The 27,678-nt window shown below is 38.2% G+C and overlaps 1 protein-coding gene across 10 annotated transcripts in view; it reads left to right on the top strand.

Moving 5' to 3' along the window:
• The window catches only part of DOCK3 (dedicator of cytokinesis 3), a 292,122-nt gene that overhangs the window by 58,729 nt on the left and 205,715 nt on the right, over positions 1 to 27,678 (top strand). For 9 of the 10 annotated variants that reach the window (XM_074312252.1, XM_074312255.1, XM_074312249.1 and 6 more), the window contains one exon: positions 6,352 to 6,448. In XM_074312252.1, coding sequence (XP_074168353.1) covers positions 6,352 to 6,448 — 97 coding nt within the window. Of the gene's footprint in view, positions 1 to 6,351; positions 6,449 to 12,591; positions 12,742 to 27,678 lie in introns of those variants that run through there. The other variant, XM_074312253.1, reaches the window with a different exon arrangement.

Raw genomic sequence — 27,678 nt, 5'->3', positions numbered from 1 at the left:
ACCCCAGAAATTTAGAACCTTAATCTGTGTACGAATTTCCCCTATGTGATTGAGTGAAGTTTAGCTTCTTTTGAGCTGCACAGACACTAGAAATATTAGAAAAGTTCAGGTAGCAGGCTTAAAATTGAGTAGACTTCACCAGCCACCTAATACTGGCGAGAAAAATATTAGAGTTCAAAGACTTGCAAGTTATAGGGGCCCTGGTAAATATTTTGTGTTTTCTGTTGAGACCTAAAGGACCACACCCTGTAAGTAAGGGCCATGCCCTTGGAGCAAGGACCAAAACATTGGAGTATGGACAAAATTGAAATAGACCAGTCCTAACAAAGCTTAGACCTCTGGAAACACAACGGATGTTCTAAGAAGAAAGAAAAGCACTCATAATAATAACACTCTCATCTAGAAATAACCACTGTAAACGGTTAATACATTTTCTATTTTTTAATGCATGGTATTTTTACTTTGTTCACTATTATATTTGTAAATTAATTCCCTTTCCTTTTTCCCCCACTGTTACAAATATTGTTTTGATGATACATTTTTTTTTTTTTTTTGTATTGTCTCTCCCCCCCATCTTCGTTTCTACAACTATTATTGTTTCCCTTTTTCCTTTTTGGCCTCACTTTGTCATTCTCAGATTCCAGCCCCGTAAATCTGATTAATTCATGAGTTTTATCTGTATGCTGTTTGCTTCCTTTGCATGCAGACTGTGCTTGTGTTATTCATGAATAGTAAGGCAGACAGTTGGATGCTAGTGTAATGTGTGGCAGTCAGGGCAATGAAAGGAGATGAGCCGGGAGCAGCAGCAAGGGGATGAATATTGTAGGGCCTCGTATGCTGTGTCAGGGGTGTTAGCTCTTATTGAATGAGCCAGGAAGCAACTAAAGGCCTTTGGAAAGAGAAGGGATATGTCCTTATTTAATTTTAATTATAATATTCTGGGCTGCTGTGTTGAGACTAGTACTATAGTGGGGCAAGGGCCGAAGCAGGGAGACCTATTAGAAGGTGATAGCAGTTCAGGGAAAAACATAATAGCTCATTCTCAAGTGTTCACTGGAGTGATAAGAAGCGATAAGGTACTGTATATATTTTGACCTTAGAGCTGACAGGATTGGCTGATAGTATATAGAGTAGACAAAAGGGAATTGAAGACGACTCCAGGGTTTTTGGTCTTAATAACTATAAGGATGTAGTTGTCATTTCCCGAGATGCGGAAGTTTGGGAAGGAGTATGTTTTGGGGAGGAAATCAAAGAATTCAATTTTGGACATGTTAAATTTGAAATGACTTTTAGATATTCAAGTGGAGCTGGCATGTAGGCAGCTGGCTTTGTGAATGTCGAGTTCTGGGGAGATTTGGGGGCTACAGACATAAATTTGGAAGTCATTAGCATTCAGATGGTATTTAAAACTATGGGGTTGGATGTGAATAATAAAGGAGTTACTGTAGATGAAGTGAGATGAGGGTAGAATACTGGGGAACTATACTGCTTAAAGAATAGAAGGAAGAGGAGAATCAGTCAAAAGAATCTGAAAAGTTGAGGTAGGTGGAGAAATGAAACATTTGTATCTTGGAGACCAAGCAAAGAAAATATTTAGAGGATGGACTAATCAAATATGTCTGGTACTGTTGAAGTCTAGTAAGAATGGAGATCTTGTGAAGAGCAGTTTAGATAGCGTGGTGGGAGTGAAAGCCTGATAAGAAGAGATGTGAGAGAGAATGAAAGAAGAGGAAGAGCAATACAGTGTGAAAAACTCAAGTTAAGGCCCTCATAGCCATAAGTGATTGACAGGTGGCAAATACTTGGTTTTGGGATAATTTTTTTTTGTATAATCCTTTAAAAAATCATCAGACTTCTTTTATCTAATTTTTTATTTTGAAAAATTTCAAATGTATAGGCAAGTTAAATGAGTAATATAAAATATAATAGTACCCATATCCTTTCCTCTAGATTCATCAGTTACCTTAGATTCACCAATTATGTATTGCAGTCATGTTCTCCTTCTAGCCCTGCTTTTACACATGAGAATAAGTTTTACACTTTGTAATACTTTGCTGCTAAATATTTCAGTATGTATCTCCTAAGAAAAGGGACATCCTCTAACATAATCACAATGTAATTATTACACTCAGGATATTTAATATTGATGCAAATAGTACTATAAAATATGTGGTCCATATCCAATCATCTATAAATATGTAGTCCATATCCAATCATCTATAAAATATGTAGTCCATATCCAATCATCTATTAAAAGACACTTCGGTTGTTTCCATGTCTTGGCCACTGTGAATAATGCTGCAATGATATGTGTACCACATAGTGATATGTATATATCTTTACGGATAATTGTTTTCAGATTTTGGTAGATACCCAGAAGAGAGATTGCTGGGTCGTATGGTACACTATTTCCAGTGCTTCTTAGGATATACTGTGTTTCCCCAAAAATAAGACCTAGCTGGACCATCATCTCTAGTGCATCTTTTGGAGCAAAAATTAATGTAATACCCGGTATTATATTATATTTATCATATTATTATTATACCCAGTCTTATATAAGACTGGGTATTTATTAAAGTAAGACTGAGTCTTACATTAATTTTTGCTCCAAAAGATGCATTAGAGCTGATGGTCCAGCTAGGTCTTATTTTGGGGGAAACACGGTATCATCTGCTTCTTGAAAAACCTGTACCATTTGTGCTGAAGTGCTTGTTTTTCTTTGGTTGACAGGGAATGAAATTGCTTGAATAGGCTATCTGTGGAAATTTTCTTATGGGAACTTTAAAGATGTTCACATTTTCATTCTTTTGCAACCGGCTTTTCAATTTTCCCAGCACTGTTTATTGAAGAGGCTTTCCTTTCTCCATTGTATGTTTTTGGCTCCTTTGTTGAAAATTATCTGCCCATATATATGTGCGTTTATTTCTGGGTTCTCAGTTGTGTTCCATTTGTCTGTGTGCCTGTTTTTCTGCCAATACCATGCTTTTTTTGATTATCATTGCTTTGAAGTCAGGGAGTGTGATACCTCCAGCCTTGTTCTTTTTTCTTAAGATTGCTTTGGCTATTTGTGATTGGTCTTTTGTGATTCCATATAAACCTAATGATTTTTTTTGTTCTATTTCTTTTAAAAAAAAAATGCCGTTGGTATTTTGATGGGTATTGCATTAAATCTATATATTGCTTTGAGTAATATGGCCATTTTAACTATGTTGATTCTTCCAGTCTATGAACATGGAATATCTTTCCATGTCATTGTATCTTCTTCAATTTCTTTTAATAATGTCTTAGTTTTCAGTGTATAGGACCTTCATGTCCTTTGTTAAGTTTATTCCTAGGTATTTTATTCTTTTTGTCGCAGTTGTAAAAGGAATTGTTTTTTTATTTCTTTTTCTGAAATTTCATTGTTAGTATATAGGAAAGCAATGGATTTTTATACATTGACTTTGTATCCTGAAACTTTATTTGTTAATTGTTTCTAATAGTTTTTTGAACATTCTTGATTCTTTGTATACATATGAGACTTGTCTGTGATTTTCTTTTCTTGTAATATCCTTGACTAGTTTTGGTGTAAAGATTAGTTTAGCTTTATAGAATAAGTCAGGTAACCTTTACACTATTTCTACACTTTGAAAAAGTTAATGTAAGAAAAATCAGGGAAACATGACACCGAATAAAAAACACCAAACATTAATTTTCCATTAACCATTCTAAAAGAAATGGAGATTTACAAATTGCCTGAAAAGAACTTCAACATAATTGTTTAAAGGAAGCTCAGCAGCTATAAGAGAACATGGATAGATAATGAAATCAGGAAAAGAATACATGAACAAAACGAGAAGTTCAACAAAGAGATAGAAATCATAAAGAGAACCAAAGAGAAATTCTGGAGCTGAAGAATACAAGGAATGAAGATGTAATAGTGTCAACAACAGGCTTGATCAAGCAGAAGAAAGAATCTGTGAACTCAAAGAGAAGTCATTTGAAAGTATCCAGTTGGAAGAGAAAAAAGAAAAATGAATAAAAAGGAATGAAGAAAGCCTGTGGGATTTATGGGATACCATCAAGGGAACTAATCAATGTATTGTGGAAGTCCCAGAAGGAAAAGAGAATGCACTATGGAAGTCCCAGAAGGGAGGGAGGGAGAGGGAGAGGGAAAGAGATAGGGATAATTTAAAGAAATGGCTGAAGGAGAAAAAATATGAGGAGAGAGATGAATATTCAGGTAGATGTAGCTCAAAAGCTCCCTAAACAGTTTCAATCTAAAGAGGACTTCTTTGAGACACATTACATAAAACTGTAAAAAAATTAAAAAGTAAACATAGAGTTTTGAAAGCAGCAAGGTAGAGTAGTCGCATAAAAGGGAAACTCCATAAAACTATCAACAATTTTGCAGTGGAAACCTAACAAACCAAGAGAGTGGGATGATACAGTCATAGTGCTGAAAGAAAACACTGCCAACCAAGAATACTTTACCTGACAAAGTTGTCTTTCAGATATGAATAAAGACTTTCCCAGAAAAACAGAAGCTGAGAGGGTTCATCACCACTAGACCTGCTTTACAAGCAATGCTAAAGGGTGCTCTTCAAGCTGAAATGAAAGGATGCTAGTTAATAACATGAAAATGTTAGTGTAAGGAATGTCCAGAACTGTAGAGAATTTTTATGAGTTTATTTGACGACAATTGCTGGAAAGCAGAATCTCAGTGGATTGAGAAAATGCTCTGAAGAATAGCAGTTGGGCAGCTTATTGTGTACATTAGAATAAAAGGAGACATAAAGAGAGTTACATGAAATCCACTGGTGGTAGATTAAGGAGGCAGGAGAAAGCAAAGTAAGGAAACCTCTGGGATTGGATAAAAAGCAAAATGGAGAGACACATACTTTTACATTAATGGATGCAGGATAGTAAACATTTCAGTAGCTAGAGATGGTATAAGGGCAACAAGATAACAGTGAAGGGTTCCATGGGCTTGTGCTCCGGTGCGGGTGGTTGTGCCTTCAGGGGGTCTTGAAAAGAAGATTACCCTGGCATTTCAAAGGTATGTTGTCTTAGATCCCAAAAGACAATAGATAGGCTAACTTAAGGTAAAGATTGACCATTGTCAAGAAAGCTACAGGTTGGGGATGTGACTACCTGCCATGACCTTTTGTTAGGAATTTTTATGTCAGACCATCCTGTGTGGTTACTTTTGGTTGCTGAGTTTGTAAGGTTACCATGCAGGCCTCCCCTGAACTTCTCAAGTTTAGTATGTGGCCCCTTTTTTTGTCCACAAAAACTTATGCAAGTGTAAAACAATGATAAGATAAGTATATAGTCAAGTTCAGTATACCCTAATACTGTAATGGTGTGTAAAAGTGTTTATATAACGATAAGGGATTAGTTCATCAATATATAGCAGTTATAAATATGTATCACCCAACATCAGAACACCTAAAGTTATAAAGCAGGTATTAGCAGAACTGAGGGAGAAATAGACAGCAATACAATATTGATTGTCTTCAATACCCCAGTTTTAACAAATGACAGATTACCCAGAGAGAAAATCAATAAGGAAACATTGGATTTGAACTATACTTTAGATCAAATAAATCTGTGATACAAATACACATTATTCCATCCACAGCAGCAAGATAACACGTTCTACTCAAGTATACATAGAACATTCTCTCAGTTAGATCATGTGTTAGGCCACAAAACAAGCTTTAAATTCAAGATGAGTGAAATCATATCAAGTATCTTTTCTGATGACAATGATATGAAACTAGAAATCAATTAACACGAGGAAGACTTGGAGAATTCACAAATACGTGGAAATTAAACAACACACTCTTGAACAACCAGTGAGTAAAAGAAGAAATCTTCTTAAATCATGTGTCCTATCTAAAACCTCTGATTATACACTTTAATTTCCTTCTTAGATTCATCATTGTTCATATCTGTTGTGATTATTTGTTTGATCCCCTAGCTAGAACCAGAGGGGAAGATAGGGACCCTGTCCATTTTTGTTCACTGATCAATTCTTGGCAGTTAATACAGGGACTGGCACTATAGTGCTGTTTACAAGGTATGAGAGAAACCCAGTATGTTTCTGTTTCTAGGATCAGAATTCCTTGACTAACAATAGTTAGCATTGTTAATATGAAAATATGTATAGCAGAGCCCAAATGTTTTTACATTAATTCAGTTCAATTATACCATTGCAGTATATAACTGCAAAGGGTCTCAATCAGTTAGATGTACCTCTCTTTATATTTGCATGAATTTAAAATTTGAGTTGCACATGTTTCAAAGGGCAGTAGATAGTATGCTGGTGTTTATTGACGATAATGTGGCTGTTTGTTATGGTTCTAGGCAGTATGAAACTGTGGTCCCACTTGAAGACTCTATCGTAACTGAGGTGACAGCAACTCTGCAAGAATGGGCTAGCCTGTGGAAACAGCTCTATGTGGTAAGTAGCTGCTGATTAATTTATTGGATCGTTCAAGAGCCCTTGTACCAAGCGGAAAAATTACCCTATGCCAATTGCAAATTTATAGATTTCTGAATATTGTCATTTTTTCAAATGTATGTTCCTAATATTAACTAAAACACAGTAGACTGAGTTTTGTTCAATCTGAAGAGAAGACAGTATTCATATGTCTGCAGTACCTCCACCCTATCTTAGTAAAATGTAAGGTCCATAACACCAGGGATTTTGGCTATCTTACTCATTGTGGTACCCCTAGAAGCTTTCATAAAATAGGTGTTTACTGAATGAATGAAGAAATTTGAGTTTCATTATGAACCTGATGGCAGTAATAGCCAAGAAGTTGTATTAACAGTTTCTTACATAAACTAAGCTTAAAGGATATGTCATATATGACACGTTCTGCTAGGCCAACAATTAATAAAAAGATTAATAAAAACACAATCTATATCCTTTGGAAACTTAGAGAGCGATAAGACACAAAATCTTGACTAAAAGTAAGACAGGGTTTGGGTTCTGAACAAGATGGAATAAACCCATTCGACTGTATTCCTCCTACTAATCACAACAAAAATCCCGGACAAAACCCATAAATCACCTACCAGAAAACTCTGAAAATTAGGGAAAACAAGGTGGACTGACTAGAGACCTTGGGACTCAAAGATTGAGTGAGTTCTTTATTGTTGTTTCTTTCTTGCCTCCCATATATTCTGGCCTGGGCTCTCGAGAAGCCCACAACCTGGAAATGCTAAAGGGTACAGACAAAAAAAAAAAAAGAAAGAAAAAAGAAAAAATAGCACCAAGAAAAGCCTGTTCCCTCTAGCCAAAGGATGGCCCAGTAAGACAGAAACCTTTTAACCTATCCTGCCTGCTCTCTAGGAGAATATCACAAAAAAGCTGCATGCCTCCCTTCCACCCCAACAGGCATTGCAGCAACAGAATCTGTGGCCACAACTCTTGTCTTACACACATACCCTTCCGCCCACCTGCAGTAACAAAATTTGCTTCTGCAGTGGAGCCTCTGGGATGAATTCTAACTTCTATCCCTCCCCCTATAGCAATGGAGCAATGGCGCTTTTTAGTAGCACCAGTATGGAGGACTCTGATTTCCACCTCACCAGCAATTACAAGGTAGCACCTCTCCCCAGCAAAGCCTGTGGGTGAGATGCTGGCTTTCACAATTATCCAGCATTAACAAGGTGGTGCCCTTACTTTACTGAGTTTTGTGGGCAAAACTCTGACTTCTTCCTCTGCTCTGAAGTAAGGAAGAAGCATACCTTTGCAAAGGAGCCTGTGGTTGGAGCTCTTGATTTCCACTTCCTCCCTGTGGTAATAAGGTGGTGCTCTCCCCAGCTGAGCCCGTGGATAGGAATTGGACTTCCACTCCCCACCCCACCATTAAAGAGCCAGTGCCCCTCTCTAGTACGTTCTATGGACAGAACCCTACTTTTCATTCTTGCCCTGCTGAAATGAGGCAGGGATTCTCCCCGTCCAAGTACATGCTGAAGATAAAGTGGAGTGGAGTTCTGTCATCTAGGTAACACACAGTGGGGAAACCCAGAAGAGTGCTGGAGAGACTTTATAAACTAAATTGACATTTGAATCACAGCCCACAGAAGTAAGCCTAGGATTCTGAATCTAAACAGGTTGACTATCTGCTAAAATAGAAGATTTAAATAGGAATCAGAGTGGCATAGTATAATACTTAAAATGTCTAGCATACAGCCCAAAATTACTTGTAATATGAAAAGTCAGGAAAATCTCAACTCTCATGAGAAAAGATAATCAACAGATGCCAACTTTGAAATGACATAGATGTTGGAATCACCAGCAAGGATTTTAAAGCAGCTTTTGTAAAATAGCTCCAATGAGCAATTACACTCTCGAAACAAATGGAAACATAGAAAACTGCTCCAAAGAAGTAGAGAATATAGAGAATCAAATGAAAATTTTATAACTGAAAAACATAATAAGCAAAATTTACTGGATAGGCTCATATCATAATGGAAAGGACAGAGGAAAGAATTAGTGAACTTGAAGATGGATCAACAGAAATTATTCAAACTGAATAATGGGGAGAAAGTAAATTGAAAAGTGAACTTAGCCTCAGGGACCTGTGGGACAATAACAAAAGATCAAACATTTGAGGCACCATTGTACTAGATACTTGTAGAAAGGATAGAATGTGGAGGTAAAAAAACATTTGACGAAATAATGGCTTATATTTTCTCAGAAGCTGAGTGAACTCCACACAGGATAAACTAAAGAAATCCATACTCAGAAACATTATAGTGCAACTGAAAATTAAAACCAAATAAAACAATGTTGAAAGGGAAATCACACAGTACCATTAGGGGAATGGCAATTGGAATGAGAGCAGATTTCTCATCAGGAATTACAGAAGACATTTCCAATCAAATGCCAGTGTAGGTAAACATTGTTCTTGCCTCCTCTCACAACCACATCAAAATTACAACTAAACTACAGAACAGCCATCATTGAGAGCTGCCTGAATTCTAGTTCAACAGAAGTCCTACAACTAAGGACGTACAGAAGAAGTTACCTTGAAACTGATAGGAGGAGTATTGACGTGGAACTGGGCTTTCCCACACTCACATGTGGTGGTAAAATTGGGAGGGATATTTCTGCTGTGAAGTTCCCCTCCGGGGGAGTGAGGGTTCCCAGCCCGATACCAGGCTACCCAGCAGGGGCAGGGAAGTCCCCTCAGCTTTTGGCTGTGAAAACCAGTAAAGATGGTGGCTGAGTGACATGGAGGGCTGCTGGAGTTCCAGGCATTTCTCTTAAAGGGCCCATGCATGGACTTATTTGCTCTGAGCTCCAGCACAGGCAGCAGCTCGAAAGGTGCCAGGGACATACAAGGAGGAACTGAATTATCTGGCTTCAGGGCAAGGGCTAGAGGGGCAGCTTTCTTCCAGACAGAAGTGCTGCAGAAGGCATTGTTCCTTTGTTAGCCCTCCCTAGCCAGTATGTAGACTTAGGTGAACACCATATCTGAGTTCCATTAACTTAGCTGATATTGTTTACCTGGCCCTAGTGGTTCCCTGAGACCCCACCCCACCCAACTTGTGGTCTCACTCAAGCCACTTCCAGTAGCTTTTCTGTAAAAATGGTTGCTTTTGGCTCATGATATGGACTTCCCTAAAATCTCTCAAATGTTCACAAAACCCAAACAAGCAGCCTCTGGCTTCTGCATGCCACCTACCTTGTACTGAGAAGCCCTAAGCCCAGCACTAGCAACAGCCAATCTTGGTCTACAGCTTGGTCTCTCCCAGGTACCTCCAAGTCCAGCATGGTGGCTGCCATGTGTGGATTGCTTTGTGGCTCATGCGAGGTGGCCCTGGAGAGCATAGGTTGAACTTGGTCTATGGCTCCTCCCATAAGGCCCCAGCGCCATACATGAGGTGGCCAGCTTTGGACTAAACCAGAGCACCACCCGGCTGCCTCCACAGGCAACACACCCAAAGGACAGACTGGGCAGGCACCAGAGCCCTGCTAAAGCGAATTTTGCTCCATGAGGTCAGCCCCTGCACAATAGCTCCTCCACTGTAGTCATGGAAAGTCCTCACAACCAGTTAGCCAGAGGGTCAGTCCCTCCCACTGACATATAAGCAGCAACCAAGGCTCAATTACAACAGGAGGGCATGCACAACCCACACAAGGGACACACCTGGAGCACCTGGCTCTGGTGACCAGGGAGACTGTGCCACTGGGACATCTACTACATAAAGCCACTCTACTAAGACTGGGAGACATAGCAGCTCTGCCTAATACATAGAAACAAACACAAAAAGGCAGCCAAAATGGAGACACAAAGAAACATGTCTCAAATAAAAAAACAAACCTCCAGAAAAAGAACTAAACAAAATGGAGATAAGCAATCTACCAGACTCAGAGTTCAAAACACTGGTATAAATATGCTTAGTGAACACTGGGGAAGAGTAGATGAATGCAATGAGAACTTTAACAAAGGATAGGAAAAATAGAAATGGAGATAGAAAACATAATAAAGAATCAGTCAGAAATAAAGAAGAGAATAACTGAAATAAAGAATACAGTAGAGGGAATCAACAGATTAGATGAAGCAGAGGTTCGAATCAGCAATTTAGAAGATAAGGTAAACAACCAATTAGAAGAGCAAAAAGTAAAAAGAATTCAAAAAATGAGGACAGTTTAAGGGGCCTCTGGGACAACATCAAGCGTACCAACGTTCCCATCATTGGGGTACCAGAAGGAGAAGAGAGAGAACAAGGAATTGTAAACCTATTGAAGAAATAATGACAGAAAACTTCCCTAACCTGGTGAAGGAAATAGACATACAAGTCTAGGAAGCACAGAGAGACCCAAACAAGATTAACTCAAAGAGGCCCATACCAAGACACATCATAATTAAAATGCCAAAGGTTAAAGACGAAGAGAGAATCTTAAAAGCAGCAAGAGAAAAGCAGTTAGTTACTCTAAAGGGATCTCCCATAAGACTCTCAGCTGATTTCTCCACAGAAACTTTGCAGGCCAGAAGGGATTGGCACAAAATGTTCAAAGTGATGAAAAGCAAGGACATACAACCAAGATTACTCTACCAGCGAAGCTATCACTTAGACTAGAAGGGCAGATAAAGAGCTTCCCAGACTAGAGAAAGCTAAAGGAGTTCATGACCACCAAACCAGTATTACAAGAAATTACAGAGGGACTTCTTTAAGAAGAAGGAGAAGGGGAAGAAGAAAAAAGGTAAATAATATGACTAATAAAATGGCAATAACTGCATATCTATCAACAATTAAGTGTAAATTAAATGCTCCAATCAAAAGACATAAGATGGCTGAATAGATAAGAAAATAAGACCCTTACATATGCTGTTTACAAGAGATTCACTTCAGATTGAATCTGAATCATATTGAAACACACAGACTGAAAGTAAAGGGACTGAAAAAGATACTTCATGAAAATGGAAACAAAACAAAACTGTGGTAGCAATACTTATACCAGACAAATAGACTTTCTTTTTTTTTAATTTTAATTTTATTTTGCTCCTCCACTTTACCAGCTATGAGACTTTGAGCAAGGCTCTTAGCCTCACTCTGTCTCAGCTTCCTCATGTACAAAATGGAACTAATAACAGCACCTACAAGACAGGTTTTGTGTAAAGATTAAATGAAATAGTACAAGTAAAAAACTTAGAACACTGTCTGGCATAGAGTAAACACTACATAAGTGTTAGTTGGTATTATTAAGACACGTCACAATGTGGTCTATCAACCTAAAGAGACTAAACTAAGGTGGTAACCTAATCATTTTTATAAACTCTCAGAAGATTAGAGCTAGAAATAGCCTTTAGAATTTACAGAGTTCAATCCTCCTTTCACAGATGAGAAAACTGCTTTACAAGGAAAGGGAAATGATTAATTAGCCCAGAGTCCCACAGTTGGGAAATGTCAGACCACTAAAGCTCAAGTCCCCCCCTTTTTTTCCTTCCTCATACCTCAATGCAATTCTATCAATATTTCTAATGGGAAAAAAGGTTTCTCTTTTCTAAGTAATCGAGAAGGCCAGCTGTTGTTTCAGGTGTGTGTGGGAGGGAATCTGTAGGAGCGGGGGTGCTGGACCAGTGCTGTGAAAATCAGGAGACTAATGAGATGGGTGACCCTAGACAAGTCCTTTCCAGTCTCTGGACCTCAGTTTCCCCAAATTAGGGGAATCGGATCTCCTCAACTAAACTTAGAGGCAACTTGTGGACAAGGATGATGATGTAAACACTCAGGTTCTAAGCTGCCCTACAGAGCCTGGCTCAGTATTAAACTAGGCAAATAATTACTGACTGACAAACTTCAAACCTCCTTTAGGTCTCTGCTCAAATGCCACCTTTTCAGTGAGGCCTTCTCACTCTACCCTCTTTACAATGGCAAATCCCTTCCCCACTTTGTTTATCTCCACAGTACTTAGCACCATCTGGGGACAAATAGACTTTAAAACAAAGGCTATAACAAGAGACAAAGAAGGACCTAATAATACCACCTCTGGGTATTTATCTGAAGAAACCCAAAATACTACTTCAAAGGGACACGTGCACCCATATGTTCATTGCAGCATTATTTGCAATAGCCAAGATATGGAGGCAACCTGGATGTCCATCAATGGATGAATGGAGAAAGAAGAGGTGGTACACATATGCAATGGAATATTACTCAGCCATAAAAAAGAACGAAATCTTGCCATCTACAACAACATGGATGGATCTAGAGGATATTGTACTAAATGGAGTAAGTCAGAGAAAGACAAATGCCGTGTAATTTCACATACGTGTGAAATCTAAAGAACAAAATAAAACAAACCCATAAATACAGAAAACATTTTGAGAGTTGCCTGCTGGGAGGGTGGTTGGGGGCATGGATGACAAAGGGGAAGGAATTAAGAAGTACCAATTGTTAGTTACAAAATAATCATGGGGATGTAAAATATAGCATAAGGAATATAGTTAATAATACTGTAATAACTTTGGTGTCAAGTGGGTACAGGATTTATTGGGGTGATCATTTCATAAGTTATATAAATGTCTAATCCCTAGGTTGTACACCTGAAACTAATATAATATTGTATGTCAGCTAATTAAAAAAATAAAACACTATTAAAAATAAATTAATTAAAAAAACAAACACCTACAGAACACAGAAGGAAGTGGCCCAACATTTTTCAACTATTGAAAGAGAAAAGACTGATGTTACTCCAGAATTGTGTATCCAGGAAAAATATACTTCAGGAATGAAGAAAAATAAATACATTTTCAGATTAAGGAAAGCTAAGGAAATTTGTTGCCAAATAACGACTATAAAAGTAGTCAATGAGACACAACTTAATGTGATACTTGGAAAGTTAGGAATGAGGAAAGTAGAAGGAATAAATAAATTCTCTTCAATATTTACAATTGTATTTGATGATACAAAGCAAAAACATTGATGTGGTGCTCAATGTATATAGAGGTTATATTTTAGAAAACTAAAGTAGGGAGGAAAAGGGACATATGAGGTACGATCAAAAACTATGGTGAATGTTTAAATTAAAAAAAATTTATTACAATAAAAGACACATTGCCACTAATCCCCCTCAAAATATTCTCCCTCGCTTCGAACACACTTATCCCATCATACTTGGCACTTTCTGAAGCAGTTCTGGAATTCCTGTATTGTGTCTTTAGTTGTGCTGTTGTGGTTGCCTCAATGTCCTGAATCAATACAAAACATTTACCTTTCATGGTCATTTTGACTTTGGGGAAGAGCCAGAAGTCACACGGTGCCAAATCTGGTGAATAAGGTGGATGAGGACACACTGTAATGTTTTTATTTGACAGAAATTGCCACACCAGAAGCCATGTGTGACTCGGAGCCTTTTTGTTGTGATAAAAAAATAATGGTGAATGCTGCTGCGAAGTGCCATCCAACAGAAAGGCAGGGATCTTCAATATGGCACGTCAGACCTTAGTAACAGTGTGTGACAAATTTAAACTTGTTTGGTGCAGTTGGTCGGGTATGAGCTACGGTTGAGAGAAGGTGTGTTTTTAAGTGTGCTGTAAATCATCCTCCATCATGACAATGCTCCGTGTCACACATCGCTCTGTACGGCAATTTCTGTCAAATAAAAACATCACAGTGTGTCCTCATCCACCTTATTCACCTGATCTGGCACCGTGAGACTTCTGGCTCTTCCCCAAAGTCAAAATGACCATAAAGGGTAAACGTTTTGAATTGATTCAGGACATTGAGGCAGCCACAACAGTGCAACTAAAGACACTCACGAAAGAGGACTCCCAGAACTGCTTCGGAAAGTGACAAGAATGATGGGATAAGTGTGTTCAAAGCGAGGGAGAGTATTTTGAGGGGGATTAATGGCAGTGTGTCTTTTACCATAATAAATTTTTAAAATTTAAACAGTCACCATATTTTTCGATCACACCTCATATATGATGTCCATTCATTCCTCCTTATCATAAACCCTTTAATCATGTTTGTCTGAGTTTGTCTGTGACATACATCTCCACGAATGACAAATGACATGTTCAATTGTGAAAATGAGTTTGGCTACTATAAATACCATGTCTAACATGCACATGTGACAAATTCACCAACCCCCTGCCCCCACTCTATCCCTACTGAGTTACACAATGACATGATTTTAGTACAGTCTTTCTTAGACTGGTTCCTATTTTTACTAGAATATCTTTTGAGATTTCAAAATAAACCTATTACAGTTTACAATGCCTTTTGGAGTGTTTTGAATAATATGATTTTGGATTTTCTCTTGACATTATTATAGAGCTATTTGACATTATACTAGATCTTATATCTGGCATGCTTTTATATTTCAAAAGAGTGGCATTAAACTATTTGAGAGGCAGATTAAATTACATAGCCTAAAAACAATATACATTTACATAGAACTCTGTATGTCATCAGCCTAAGCGCAGGCTTATATTGTACAAGAAAGGGTGTTACAAAAGGATTCTCAAGTTGTTTAAGTATACTGCTTTGCTATATGGGAAAAGTATCATTTAGAGGAGCAGTACACAGCTGTGATCGTAAGTTGTCGGAGCCTGGAAACTCATCGCCTAGCAACCACGTACTGACTGTGCATTCTCCAATCTCCTGTGCACTCTGTATGTCTTGGTGTTTCATATTTTTCATCCATAGAAATTGTAATCTTTTAGCAAAGATTGCTTTTTTAAAATTAAACTTATTGAGGGTGACATTGGTTAATAAAATTACATAAATTTCAAGTGTACAATTCTATAATACATCATATATTGCATTGTGTGTTCACCAACCAAAGTCAGAGCTCCTTCCGTCACTGTATATTTGACCCCCTATACCCTCTTCTACTACTCCCTCCCCCCTTACCCTCTGGTAACCACTAAACTAGTTGTCTGTGTCTATGAGTTTTTGCTTCTTTTTTTATCTTGCTCGTTTGTTGCTTTCAGTTTTATATCCCACATATGAGTGAAGTCATATGGTTGGTTGTCTGTTTTTTCTGTCTGATTTATTTTGCTTAGCATGATAACCTCAAGAGTCATCTACGTTGCAAATGGCAGTATTTCATCTTTCCTTGTGGCAGAGTAGTATTCCATTGTGTATATATATACCACATCTTCTTGATCTAATCATCTATCAAAGGACACTTTGGTTGTTTCCTTGTCTTGGCCACCGTGAAAAATGCTGCAGTGAACATCAGGTTACATATATCTTTATGGATAAATGTTTTCAGATTTTGGGGGTAGATACCCAGAAGAGGGATTGCTAGGTCATACGGTAATTCTATTCTTAATTTTTTGAGGAACTTCTATACTGTTTTCCATAGTGGCTGTACCAGTTTGCATTCCCACCAGCAGTGTATAAGGGTTCTTTTTTCTCCACAACCTCTCCACTGCTTGTTATTACTTGTTGTGTTGACAATAGCCATTCTAATAGGTGTGAGGTGGTTTTGATTTGCATTTCCCTAATAGCTAGTGAAGTTCAACATCTTTTCATATATCTGTTGGCTGTTTGTATGTCTTCTTGAGAGAAGTGTCTGTTCAGGTCTTCTGCCCATTTTTTAATTGGATTTTGTTGTCGTTGAGTTGTATAAGTTCTTTATATATTTTGGATATTAGCCCCTTATTAGAGTTGTTTGCAATTATCTTCTCCTGTTCAGTTGGTTGCCTCTTTATTTTGTGGATGGTTTATTTTGCTGTGCAGAAGCTTTTTAGTTTGATATATAGTCCCATTCATTTATTTTGCATTTACTTCCTTTGCCTTTGAGGTTGAATTCATAAAATCCTCTCTAAGACCAAGGTCCATAAGTTTACCTATGTTTTTGTCTATGCAACGTATTGTTTCAGGGCTTATATTTAGGTCTTTGATCTGTTTTGAGTTAGTTAGTGGCAGTGTAGTTTAATTCAAATTATACGACAAAGTGACAGCAATCAAAACAACTTGGTATTGGCAGAAAAACAGACACAGACCAATGGAATAGAATTGGAAACCCAGAAGTAAACCCACATATATATGGGCAAATAATTTTCGACAAAGGAGACAAAAACATACAATGGAAAAATCAATGCTTCTTCATAAATGGTGCTGGGAAAATTGGAAAGCCACATGCAAAAGAATGAAAGATTGCTTCTTATCTTTGTGATTATCTCCGATAAGGACCACATGACAGGGATGAATGCATTCTTAATTACTTTTGTTGTTTCACAGTCTCTTTGTCACAATACTGATTTTATGCTACTGAACACACATTGGTCGGACTGATATATTTAATCTGTAACAAGTGTTTCTTTTTACATTGATTAATGTTTAGAAATTCTATTCATAAAAATAAAAACTGTTCTAGAAATTTATCATCCCTGATCTTTTAAAATTTAGTTTAATGTATAAATAAAGATAGTTAGTAGTTATATTTTAGAATTACCCTATATTGATTATTTAGCTGATCTACTTTAATCATAACAGTCTATGAGGAGGTAACATTTATTCTATTTTATAGAGGGGGATACTGAGGCACAAAAAGGTTAGATAACCTGTTCAGGGTCACTTTTGATCACTACTACTTTATGGTTTACAATAGTGACTTAAAATTTTTTTTGCATGCACCTCATAGTAAGAAATACATTTACACTGCAGTCTAATCCACATATATAAAAATGTCTATGTATGTTTACATATGTGTGTTTATATGCATATATATGCAGACTTAACCTATAGATATACTGAAACAAGTATTGTTCACTGAAACAATACTTCATACAATATACTCTATTATGTCTATTCTGGTGTATTTTAAAGTAATTGCTGATTCCAACTCTCTAAGTAGATTTTATGACTTACTAATGGGATACAATCCACAGTTTAAAGAGTACTGATTTGCAAAGTGATGTTAATTATATTATCTAATTTTGGTAATTATTTTAAGTAATTTCAGTTATTATTTTAAGTAATGGAAGGTTATTATACAGGAACCCAGTAAAATCTAAAATACTCAGGTCTCAAAAAGATTGGGACTTTGGAGTTGGTTCTAGATCCAAAGTAGTTCTAGAAACTTTAGTTGCTTTAAATGTTGGAGTTCCTTAAAACTCAGTCCTATACCCCCTTTTTTCCTCATTCTCTTCCTACATTACACTCACAGGTTTAGTATCTACATACCAGTGTCTACCATATATGTATTTCTGGCCTTGACTTCTCTTCTGACGTTCAGACCCATACCTCCATCCAGCTGCCTACTTTCCCTAAACATAATACGCGTAGGTGTTTTGTAATCTGTCTGATAATTCCAATAGCTCAAATCTTTGAAGTCTGTTTATTCTACTACTGGTTCTGTCTACTCTGGTACCTCAGTGCTTGACTGTCTGGCTATATTGCTCTTTGTTTTGAAATTTTGTTTGTGGAGATGCTTTGAGGCGTAGGATAAATGAGCCTTCCTCTAGAGAGAATTTTCACTTCTGCTACGTTGATAGGTGATAGTCGGGAATTACTTTCAACAAAACTGAAATTGAGGTTTTCTAGACTACACCAGTGATACGCATTGAACATCAAATTCACACAAAGGGATTGAAGTAGTAGTTACAAGCTTTAGGGGAAAGGCCTCCTACTTCGTCTCTCTCTAGCACTAGGCCATCTCCTCAGTCCTGTGGGGGTAATGTGATTTCCTTCTGGTTTCCTTACATCCAGAGTATAGCCCTTGGAGGTCCTCGTTTAATGTGGGAGTACCTCCTATTAGACTTCCCTTGGGTGAGCTCTCACATCTGTCCCCTTAGCCCAAAGAGGCTGTCAGAGCTTTGGTTTTGCCTAGATTAGCAATACACTTAGGGAAAAAGCAGTTTAGGTTGCTTAGCTTCTTTCTCTAGGTTTTTGACTTAATAATTTCTTATCATATTGTTGGCTCTTTGACATTTTTAAGAAACTGGGTTTTAAAAATACTTTATGCAGTAATTTTAGATATTTTCAGCAAGAATATTTAAATAAGTCAGCCTGGAATAACTGGAAATGGAAATCTTCCTACTTATCTCCCTTGGGTTATCTCAAGGCACCTCCAACCGGGCACCACCGTTATAAGGCTCCCAGCCTCCTCTGCTCCTCCAGCTTGGCCTTTTCCTGTGCTTAGCATCTTACTTGTGCACATGGAAAATCCATATAAACTCAGCACCTCATACTCCATATTTTTACTGCAAAATATGTCTTTAATGTCTCCACCTCTGTTATTTCCATCCTGATCCATTATCTCTCACCAGTACAACTGTGGTAGAATCTACACCTCCGTGTTTAGGCTTCTATATTCTGTTCTTCACACTGTAGCCAAAATGACCTTTTAAAAATTGGGTTTGATCATACCATTTCCTTGTTTAAAATCCTTTAATGGCTTCCCATAACTTTCAGAACAAACACACAGATTCTTATTGTTGTTGAACAGGCCCTGTAGAATCTGATCTGTGCTACCTCAGCCTTGGAGCCTTAGTGGTAATTCTGTATAATACAGGACTGGAAAAGGCTATTGGTCCCAGGTTATGAAGTTGCTATTTGTTTTTCAAGGCTGTGGGGAGCCACAAATGTTTTTTAAGCAATGGAAGAATGTAAGTATATATTTTTTTGCAGTACTGGTGATGGAGTGGAGTGGAGTGGCAATGCTGAGGAACGTGTGAAGATGAGAAATAGTGTAGGCTGAGCCAGGAGAATGGCAGAGGATGCAGAGGTTGCATACAAGAAAAAATTTAGAAGTAGACTTAGTGAGATCCAGCAACTTACTGTATGTGATGGTTAAAGGAGAAGGAGAAGGCCAACAAAGTATGACAAAATATTTCACGTGAGTTTATTAAGCAGTTAGTTTAGATTGGACAATGCTATAAGCACTTTAGTATATTCCCTTTTATTCTTCAGAATCACCCTATGACGTAGGTATTATTAACATCCTCAGTTTTTTGGTAAAGGAAACGATGACAGAGATTAAGTACTTAGCCCATTTCACACAGCTATTGAGTGATTGAGGTAAGATTTCAAACCTGTGCTATTTCTCGCCTAAGAAATCCAGTGGACAGTAGTTGTGTTAGCTGAGATATCAGACATAAGAAGGGGGGCAGACTTTGAGGAACAAGTATGTATATGTCTGAAGATGAGGAAGAAAGTGGGGGAAATAGAAGATGAGTCTATTTGGGGACATCCAGGAGTTATCCATCAACAGTTGGAAACGTGATTGTGGATTTCCAAAGGGAATTGGAGAACAGAGTTATGCAGTCGTCAGTCAGTGATGTTTGGAGCCATGAAAGAGCCCAAGATCACCCAAGGAGAAAGTGACCTCATAGGCCTGGTGTGAGGGCTCAGTTAGGTAACACGTGTAAAGAGCACTTAGCCCGGTGCCTGGAGAACGCTAAAAGATAGATGAATGTTACCTGTTATTACTATTGTGAAAGTAAGGGTGAAAGCACAACAAAAGTTTTGACATTTTTATTAAACACATATAGCACGCTTTTCTTAAATTGAATTATGATGGTGTGTTAGGTATGTTGTGAAAAATCAGGTGTTTTATAGGAGATAAATAATTCTGTATTTCTGAAACAGCAAAAGGGTTTGGATTCTCATCTTTAGCATTTTTTATATAACGCTTTTTATTGATATGCACAAATGTTACTGTCAGTTTTATAAATATTTTCAGTAGGAGAAATATGTTCCTTTAGGTGATTAAATTCATTTGTAAAAGTCAGCTGACTTAAATAACCTCTGACATTTGTAACAAAGAACCTAAGTTATAAATGTCTGGCAGAGGAGTGACTGCTATTACCGTGTTTCCCCGAAAATAAGACCGGGTCTTAGATTAAGTTTTGCTCCAAAAGACGCATTAGGGCTTATACGTTCAGGGGATGTCCTCCTGGAAAATCATGCTAGGGCTTATTTTCCGGTTAGGTCTTATTTTCGGGGAAACATGGTAGTTTTTGCCTCTTTAAACAGATTCAGGTATGGGATTTTTTTTACAGTTTAATCAGTGCCACGTACAAAGCTTATTTAGTATTTAATGAGGAGGCCCTGTCCTTACAGTAAGGCTCTGAAATGTCACCAGTGTTCATAATTCACATAGCTTTGTTCATTTCAAAAGGTGCTAAAAAGGTGGAGGTCAGGTTACCAAGGAACTAAAGCATGGAATCTGTGGTGAGGGGCTGTGGGAGGCATATTTGGTAGGACTCAGTGAGGCACAGTGGGTGGCTGAGCCATCTCTGACTGTGGAGCAGCAGTAGGAAATAAACCTTTAGGTCTGTAGCAGGAAAGAATCGGTCATCAGCCATCATTTGTAGAGATCCTACTCCTTTGAGGTCTGTGTTTTGCAGTTAGGGGAAAAGGGATAAGATGGAGGGGGAATGCACTTAAGTATAAAATATGGTCCCAGACTTCCACATACTTGCACACTTTGGGAGAGCAAAGGTTACACAGGAGTGGTGATGAAGGGCAATAAAAACAAATATCTCCCTCTTCCTTAATGAGTAGTAACAGCAGTGAATGCTGCAGGTCTTGATACTTGGAGATGAATGAGGACAGTTCAGAAAATACGGCCAGGAAGAGAAAGTACAGTGCGTTTAAAAGGTAGAAATAGTTCAAGAAGGTAGGAGCATAAGAGGAAGGAAGTGTTTCAACCTAGAGAAACTGGGGCAGAGTCTTAACATCTCTGAATAGAACCAACCTGGTGCATCAGTTTCGTTAGCCATTCTCTCATTAAGCACTGTTGAACCTCCTGTTTTGCAAGACCACATGCAGGATGTTGAGACCACACATAATGTCCATTAACAACATTAGTTTTGGATATCAGTGCCAATATACGTATCTTTATAAGGAATTTATTTTAATAATATTGCTAAAGTTACCAAAAAATGTAAAGGACAACCAAAATTTCTCATATATACGCATAGCTCATGGAAGGCAATTTTATGTAAGTCAGGATTGAGAAGTGGGTGTGTAAAAATATCAGCCTGCAACTTAATTTAAACGTTGCTAACTACACATGAGTAGCCATCCCAAGTATAAACAGTTAAAAAATGGATTTAGTGTAGCTTTTAATACCTTCTTCACTTGGAGGTACAGTTTCTTCTTTCTTCCATCCTTGAGAGAGCTCTGTGATTTCTGGCCGTGGTGATGGTACCATTCTGCCTTTTATTCTCTGAGAATGAGGAGGCTCCTGTAGATACGGGGCTGGTTCTTCGGTAGACCTGAAGCTTACCCTTGAACTCTCAGGCAGCTAACTAACAGATGTATCCTGGGAGACGTGGACTCTGGCTAGCACCTGTGTTGCCCCAGTGACCGCCAGCCAATTTTTGCCACACTCACATTGAACACACAGACTCACAAATATTTATGCCCATATTTTTAGCTTGCTTCATGTTTCCGCATTTTGCTCTTGTCTTCGTTTATAAATGCCAGTGTTATTTGGCTTTTTATTCTGCATCAGAGCAGTTACTTGTTTTTTTGTGTGAATAAGAACAGCTCCAGGTCTAAAGAAGGATTGTATGGCAGAATGATTTTAAAGTTTATAGAAGAATTTTGGCCAGAGCCAAAAGCATTACTAAAGAACAGCTGCTGATGATGTTCTGAACTCCAATAGCAAGATGCTTATGTGGGAATTTCATTGAAAAGGAAGTACAAAGCACCAATAAACATACGAAAACATGCTCAATCATGCATAGAAATAAATACAAATTAAGAGGAGACAGGATTTTACTTACCGGGTTAATAAAACTAAAATGATTAATAATACCTGCTGTTTGATGTTGATGTAGCTGTAACCATTTTGGCGTGCAATTTGGCAATCTGTCAATCTGTTACGTGTGCCCACCCCTCTACCAAGCGGATGTCACAGATGTGCCTTTCCTGGCTCACTAAGCTAGCAGGAGGAGAGTGCATCATCACTGGTAATTGCAGAGGACGTGAACAACCAAAGTCTTCACTAGGGACTGGTTAAAGAATTACAGTGTGTTCATTTATTTGATAAAATTCAAAAGAAAATACCTCATTGCCCCAAGAAACTTTTCCTTCCAGTCCGTTTTAAAAAAATATCTGTAATTTCTTTTTCTTCCTCATTCTTTACATATGTAATCTTTCAATAAGCCCCATTATTGCTGTCTTCATAATATCTTGAGTCTCTCAATTTCTCTCCATCTCTCCATCTTTTCTTACTGATTTGAGATTTAGGGGGAAAACCATACAACACTGGCCTAAATAAAGGGCAGAAAGGAGGAAATGGGATGTGTGTGGCATTTTTATTTCCCTTTCCCTTTGTCCCTCTCTCCACACAACAAGAACCATGTGATCTCTTTAAAATGCAAGTGGGATCAGCCTGTGTCCAAAATTAGGCAAAACAGAGACAAGCGCCTTGTATCGGTCCTTCAGTTACTCCCCAGACAAGTTAGAACAGGCACACACAATTGCTTCTGAGCAAAGTCTGCTCTGTTTCCTTTGGGACCCAGGAGCAGGCCCCCTTCATGGGAACACAGCCCGATGCCACTTTAAGACTGCACTGCCTCCGGCTGTGCCATGCCAGCCAGGGTCTGGGCAAGGGCAAACGGAAACACCACAAAACTTTCCTACTGGTTTTATGTTGCCTTTTTCTTGGTCCAGCATTTGCTTGGTTTCTGTAAACCTTTGACTGTTTTCTCGAGTTCTGACAATGTTGGTTCTGACAGTTTCTGCTTGATTTTCAATGTTTCTGTGAGAGAATGAGTGCTTGGCGCTGCTTACTCTGCCATTTTCTAATGTCACACAGTTCATTTCTTTTTATCTCTACCTGTTGGTAAACATTTGGATTGTTCCCAATTTGGGGCTATTATGGCTAAAACAGTTGTGATGGTTGATTTTATGTGTCAACTTGACTGGGCCATGGGGTGCTGCTGAGCTATTTGGTCAGATATCCTGGGTGTGTGTGAGGGTGTGTTTAGATGATACGAACATTTGAATTCATAGACTGAGTAAAGCAGATTGCCCGCCCTCATGTGGGTAGCCCTTGTCTAATCAGTTGAAGGCCTGAATAGAACAAAAGGCTGACTCTTCCATGAATAAGGGGAACTTCTCCTGCCTGACTGAGCTGGGACATTGGTCTTTCCCTGCCTTTGGACTTGAACTATATCATCAGCTCACCTGGCTTTCCAACTTACTGACTGTAGATCTTGGGACTTCTAAGACTCCATAGTCATGTGAGCCAATTCCTTATACTGTGTGTGTGTGCACGTGCACGGGAGTCCTTTGTGGAGTTATTGTTGTTCGATTAGTTGTAAATTCCGGAGGAACTTTACAGAAACTCACCTCACGCCACCGTTTTTAGAGAGAATTCTTGCTCCTATGTTTTCTTTCGAAAGTTTTTTTTTTTTAAATTAGTTTCAGGTGCACAAGACAAAGTAATACTTAGACGTTTATTTTTTATATCCCTCACATTGTGTGAAACCCCCTCCCCCCATCCACTAACCCTCTGACATCGCACAGAGCCATTACATTTCCACTGTCTCTATTCCTAATACTGTACTCCGCTTCTTGTAAGTACATACATACATATATATATACACACACACACACACACACACACACACACACACATACATACATACAAACTTGTAGTTGACATTCATTATTGTTCAGCTTCAGCTTCAGGTGTACAGTGCAGTGATCAGGCATCTACATCATCCCTGAGGTGGTCTCCCTAATGAGACAAGTGTCCATCGGATACCCTACAGAATCTTTACAACATTATTGATTACATTCCCCAAATTAATTTTCCCCCCTGTGGCCATCTTGTGGTTACTGACTATTTTCTAATCCCCTCACCTTCCCCCTTATCCCCACCCTCCCTCCCATCTAGCAACCCTCAGTTTTTCCTCTATGTCTCCAAAACTATTTCTGATTAGTTCATTCACTTATTCTTTTCTTTAGATTCCACATATAAGTGAGATCATATGGTATTTGTCTTTCTCTGTCTGACTTATTTCACTTAACATAATGTTCTCTAGGTCCATCCATGTTGTTGCAAATGGTAAGATTTCTTTCTTCTTTATGGCTGAGTAATACTCCATTGTATAAATGTACCACAGTTTCTTAATCCAGTCGTCTACCGATGGGCATTTCGGTTGTTTTCATGTCTTGGCTATTGTGTATAGTGCTGCAATAAACATGGGAGTGAATAAATTTTTTTCAATTAGAGTTTTGGATTTCTCCGGATAGATACCTAGGAGTGGAATTGCTGGATCATAAGGTAGTTCCATTTTCAGATTTTTGAGATACCTCCATACTGTTTTCCATAGTGGCTGCACCAATCTGCTGTCCCACCAACAGTGCACAAGGGTTCTCTTTTCTCCACATCTGTGCCAACACTTGTTGTTTGTTGATATATTGATGATAGCCATTTTGACTGGGGTGAGGTGGTTTTTATTTGCATTTCTCTGATTAGTGAGTTTGAGCATTTTTTCATATATCTGTTTGCCTTCTTTATGTCCTTTTTAGAAAAATGTCTCTTCATGTCCTCTGCCCATTTTTTAATTGGGTTGTTTGTTTTTTTGGAGTTGAGTTGAGTGAGCTTTTTATAAATTTGTGATATTAACCCCTTATTAGATATATCATTGGCAAATATCTTTTCCCATTCAGTAGGGTCCTTTTTTGTTTTATTGATGGTTTCCTTTGCTGTGAAAAAACTTTTTAGTTTGATATAATCCCACATGTTTATTTTTTCTCTTACTTCCCTTGCGCGAGGAGATATATCAGTAAAAATCTTACTCCGGGTAATGTCTGTGAAATTTCTTCCTATATTTTCTTCTAGGAATTTTATGGTTTCAGATCTTACATTTAAGTCTTTAAGCCATTTTGAAATTATTTTTGTATATGGTGTAAGGAGGTGGTCCAGCTTCATTTTTTTGCATGTGTCTGTCCAGGTCTCCCAGCACCATTTACTGAATAGACTGTCTTTACCCCACCGTACATTCTTGCTTCCATTGTCATAGATTAAATGACCATATAGGCATGGATTTATTTCTGGACTCTCTATTCTGTTCCATTGATCTATGTGTCTGTTTTTATGCCAGTACCATGCTGTTTTGATTACTGTAGCCTTGTAGTATAATTTGATGTCAGGTATCGTGATACCTCCCACTTTGTTCTTATTTCTCAAGATTGCCAAGGCTATCCGGGGTCTTTTATGGATATGATTCATGAAATAATACAGGGGTTGCTCCTCAGCTGCAGGGCATAGATAAGGTCTAGAAACATAATGAAGCAAACTTGTGAATATTTGTTCCCAAAATAAAGAATGTTTCAGACAGCCAGAATCTCTCCATAGCTCTCTCCTTTTCAGTGCTTTGAATTTTTCTGTTGATTTGTTTAAAAAGGAGTAAAGGCAAGAGAAGACGAGAAGAAAACTACAAATAGATTTTAGTGGCTTTTCACATTTCTTAAAGAATTGCTAATCTGTCTTTTAGCAGAAAATAATTGTCCAACTTGAACAATATATTATACTCTGTAGTATGTAGGTTGGTTGGGAATGGGAGCAGAGGGCCATACAGCAAAGTGTAGGAGGCGAGATCTATTTACAAGTAAAAGTCTACTATCCCTATATCCCACATTTTCTTGTGTATTTCTGTGTTGGTGAAATCTTAAAACATTGAGAGACAATTTTATAAGTACAGTTTACCATTTAACAGAACAATTGACAAAGCTGCAAACGAAAGGCATGCATTCACTCTAAGGAGTTATGCTCCTCTAAGAGGTAGGTCTTCCTCAACCTACTTTTTAATTATTGACTGTACCACTAGGATATTACCAAAAATTAATGTGTTTATATAAACAGCCAACCTTCCTAAGGATCAATAAATTTAGACATGTAAATAGCTGGCAAAGGTGGGTGTGGTAGGCAGCCTCTAAAATGTCCCCCATCACCCTTGCCTTGTCTCCTGGTACCCCCAGCCTTGTGAAATGCCCTCCACTTGACTGTGGGCTGGACTTTTAATGAGTAGAATACAGCAGAAATGATATGTGAATTCTTCTGCGATTAGGTTTTGAAAAGACTGGGATTCCCATCTTGCATCCTCTCAGTCTGTCTCTGTCTCTTGACTTGTCGCACTCGGGGGGGAATTGGCTGCCATGTTTCAAGGTGGACTATGGAGAGGCCCATGTACCTGGGTTTGGAGGCAGATTTTACTTGTCAGGTCCTGAGATGCCTGGAGTCCTGGCCAATGTGCTGCCTGCACCCTCATAAGAGATTCTGAGCCAGAACTGGTCAGCTAAGCCATTCCTACATTTCCTGACCCATGAAACTGAGGTCGTGCTTGTGGGTCCCAATCCCTAAGTTGTACGGTATTTTGTTTTAGCAACAAATGGATAGCTAACAGTTAAGGCTTCTCTTGCCATGAAAATACTAGAAATGGTAATTCTGTCCAGGTTTATGAAACAGAACTTTGGAATCAGTAAGAGCCTGAGAAATGATGAATCACCTGTAAGATACTGTATATGCTACAGTATCGTAGTTGCAGTATCTTCTTTCCCCTTCCTTATAATGCAAGCGTCATGAGAGAAGGGATTTTTTAAGTTGTTTTGTGCATTTCTGTCACCCCAGTATATAAAATAATGAAGCATGCCCCTCCTGCCTCATCTCTTAATAAGCGGCCAGAATTTCCACATTCTGTGAAAATGCAGAATAGTGATGATCGCAAGGACTATAAAGATATAGCTACTTAAATGGAATAGACTTTCCACAGTCTCTCTAGTTTTAAGCTATTGGTCATTCAGGACTACAGGTTTTTAATGTTTCATATTTTATTTGAGAGCAGTGCCTTGTAGAGATAGAGTTAATCTAACTGCAAAAGCCTTGAATCCCTCATTTGAGAGTGATGATCTCCCTCTGGGTCACTCTGTCTCATCCTTTGTGTCTCTGCTCGTGTTACCATCTCAGCTTCTGTCTTGGGCCATCGTGTTTAAAATTCTAAGTGTTCCCTCTCATACTCCGTACTCCCCAGTCCTGCCTTTCCTGCATAGCATTTATCACTTCTAAGATACTGTATAGTCTACTTACTTAGTTTTATTATTATTTTTTCCTACTATGATGTAAGCTTCATGAGAGAAGGGATTTTTAAAAATTGTGTTTTGTGCATTGTTACAACACCAGCATCTAAAATGGTGCATGGCATGTTGTGGGTCCTCAGTAAATATTGGACAAATTAATGATTG

This window comes from Rhinolophus sinicus, linkage group LG10 (assembly GCF_036562045.2).
Source record: "Rhinolophus sinicus isolate RSC01 linkage group LG10, ASM3656204v1, whole genome shotgun sequence".
NCBI lineage: Eukaryota > Metazoa > Chordata > Mammalia > Chiroptera > Rhinolophidae > Rhinolophus > Rhinolophus sinicus.
Note: the sequence above shows the minus strand (reverse complement) of the source record. Positions and strands in the feature narration are given on the sequence as shown.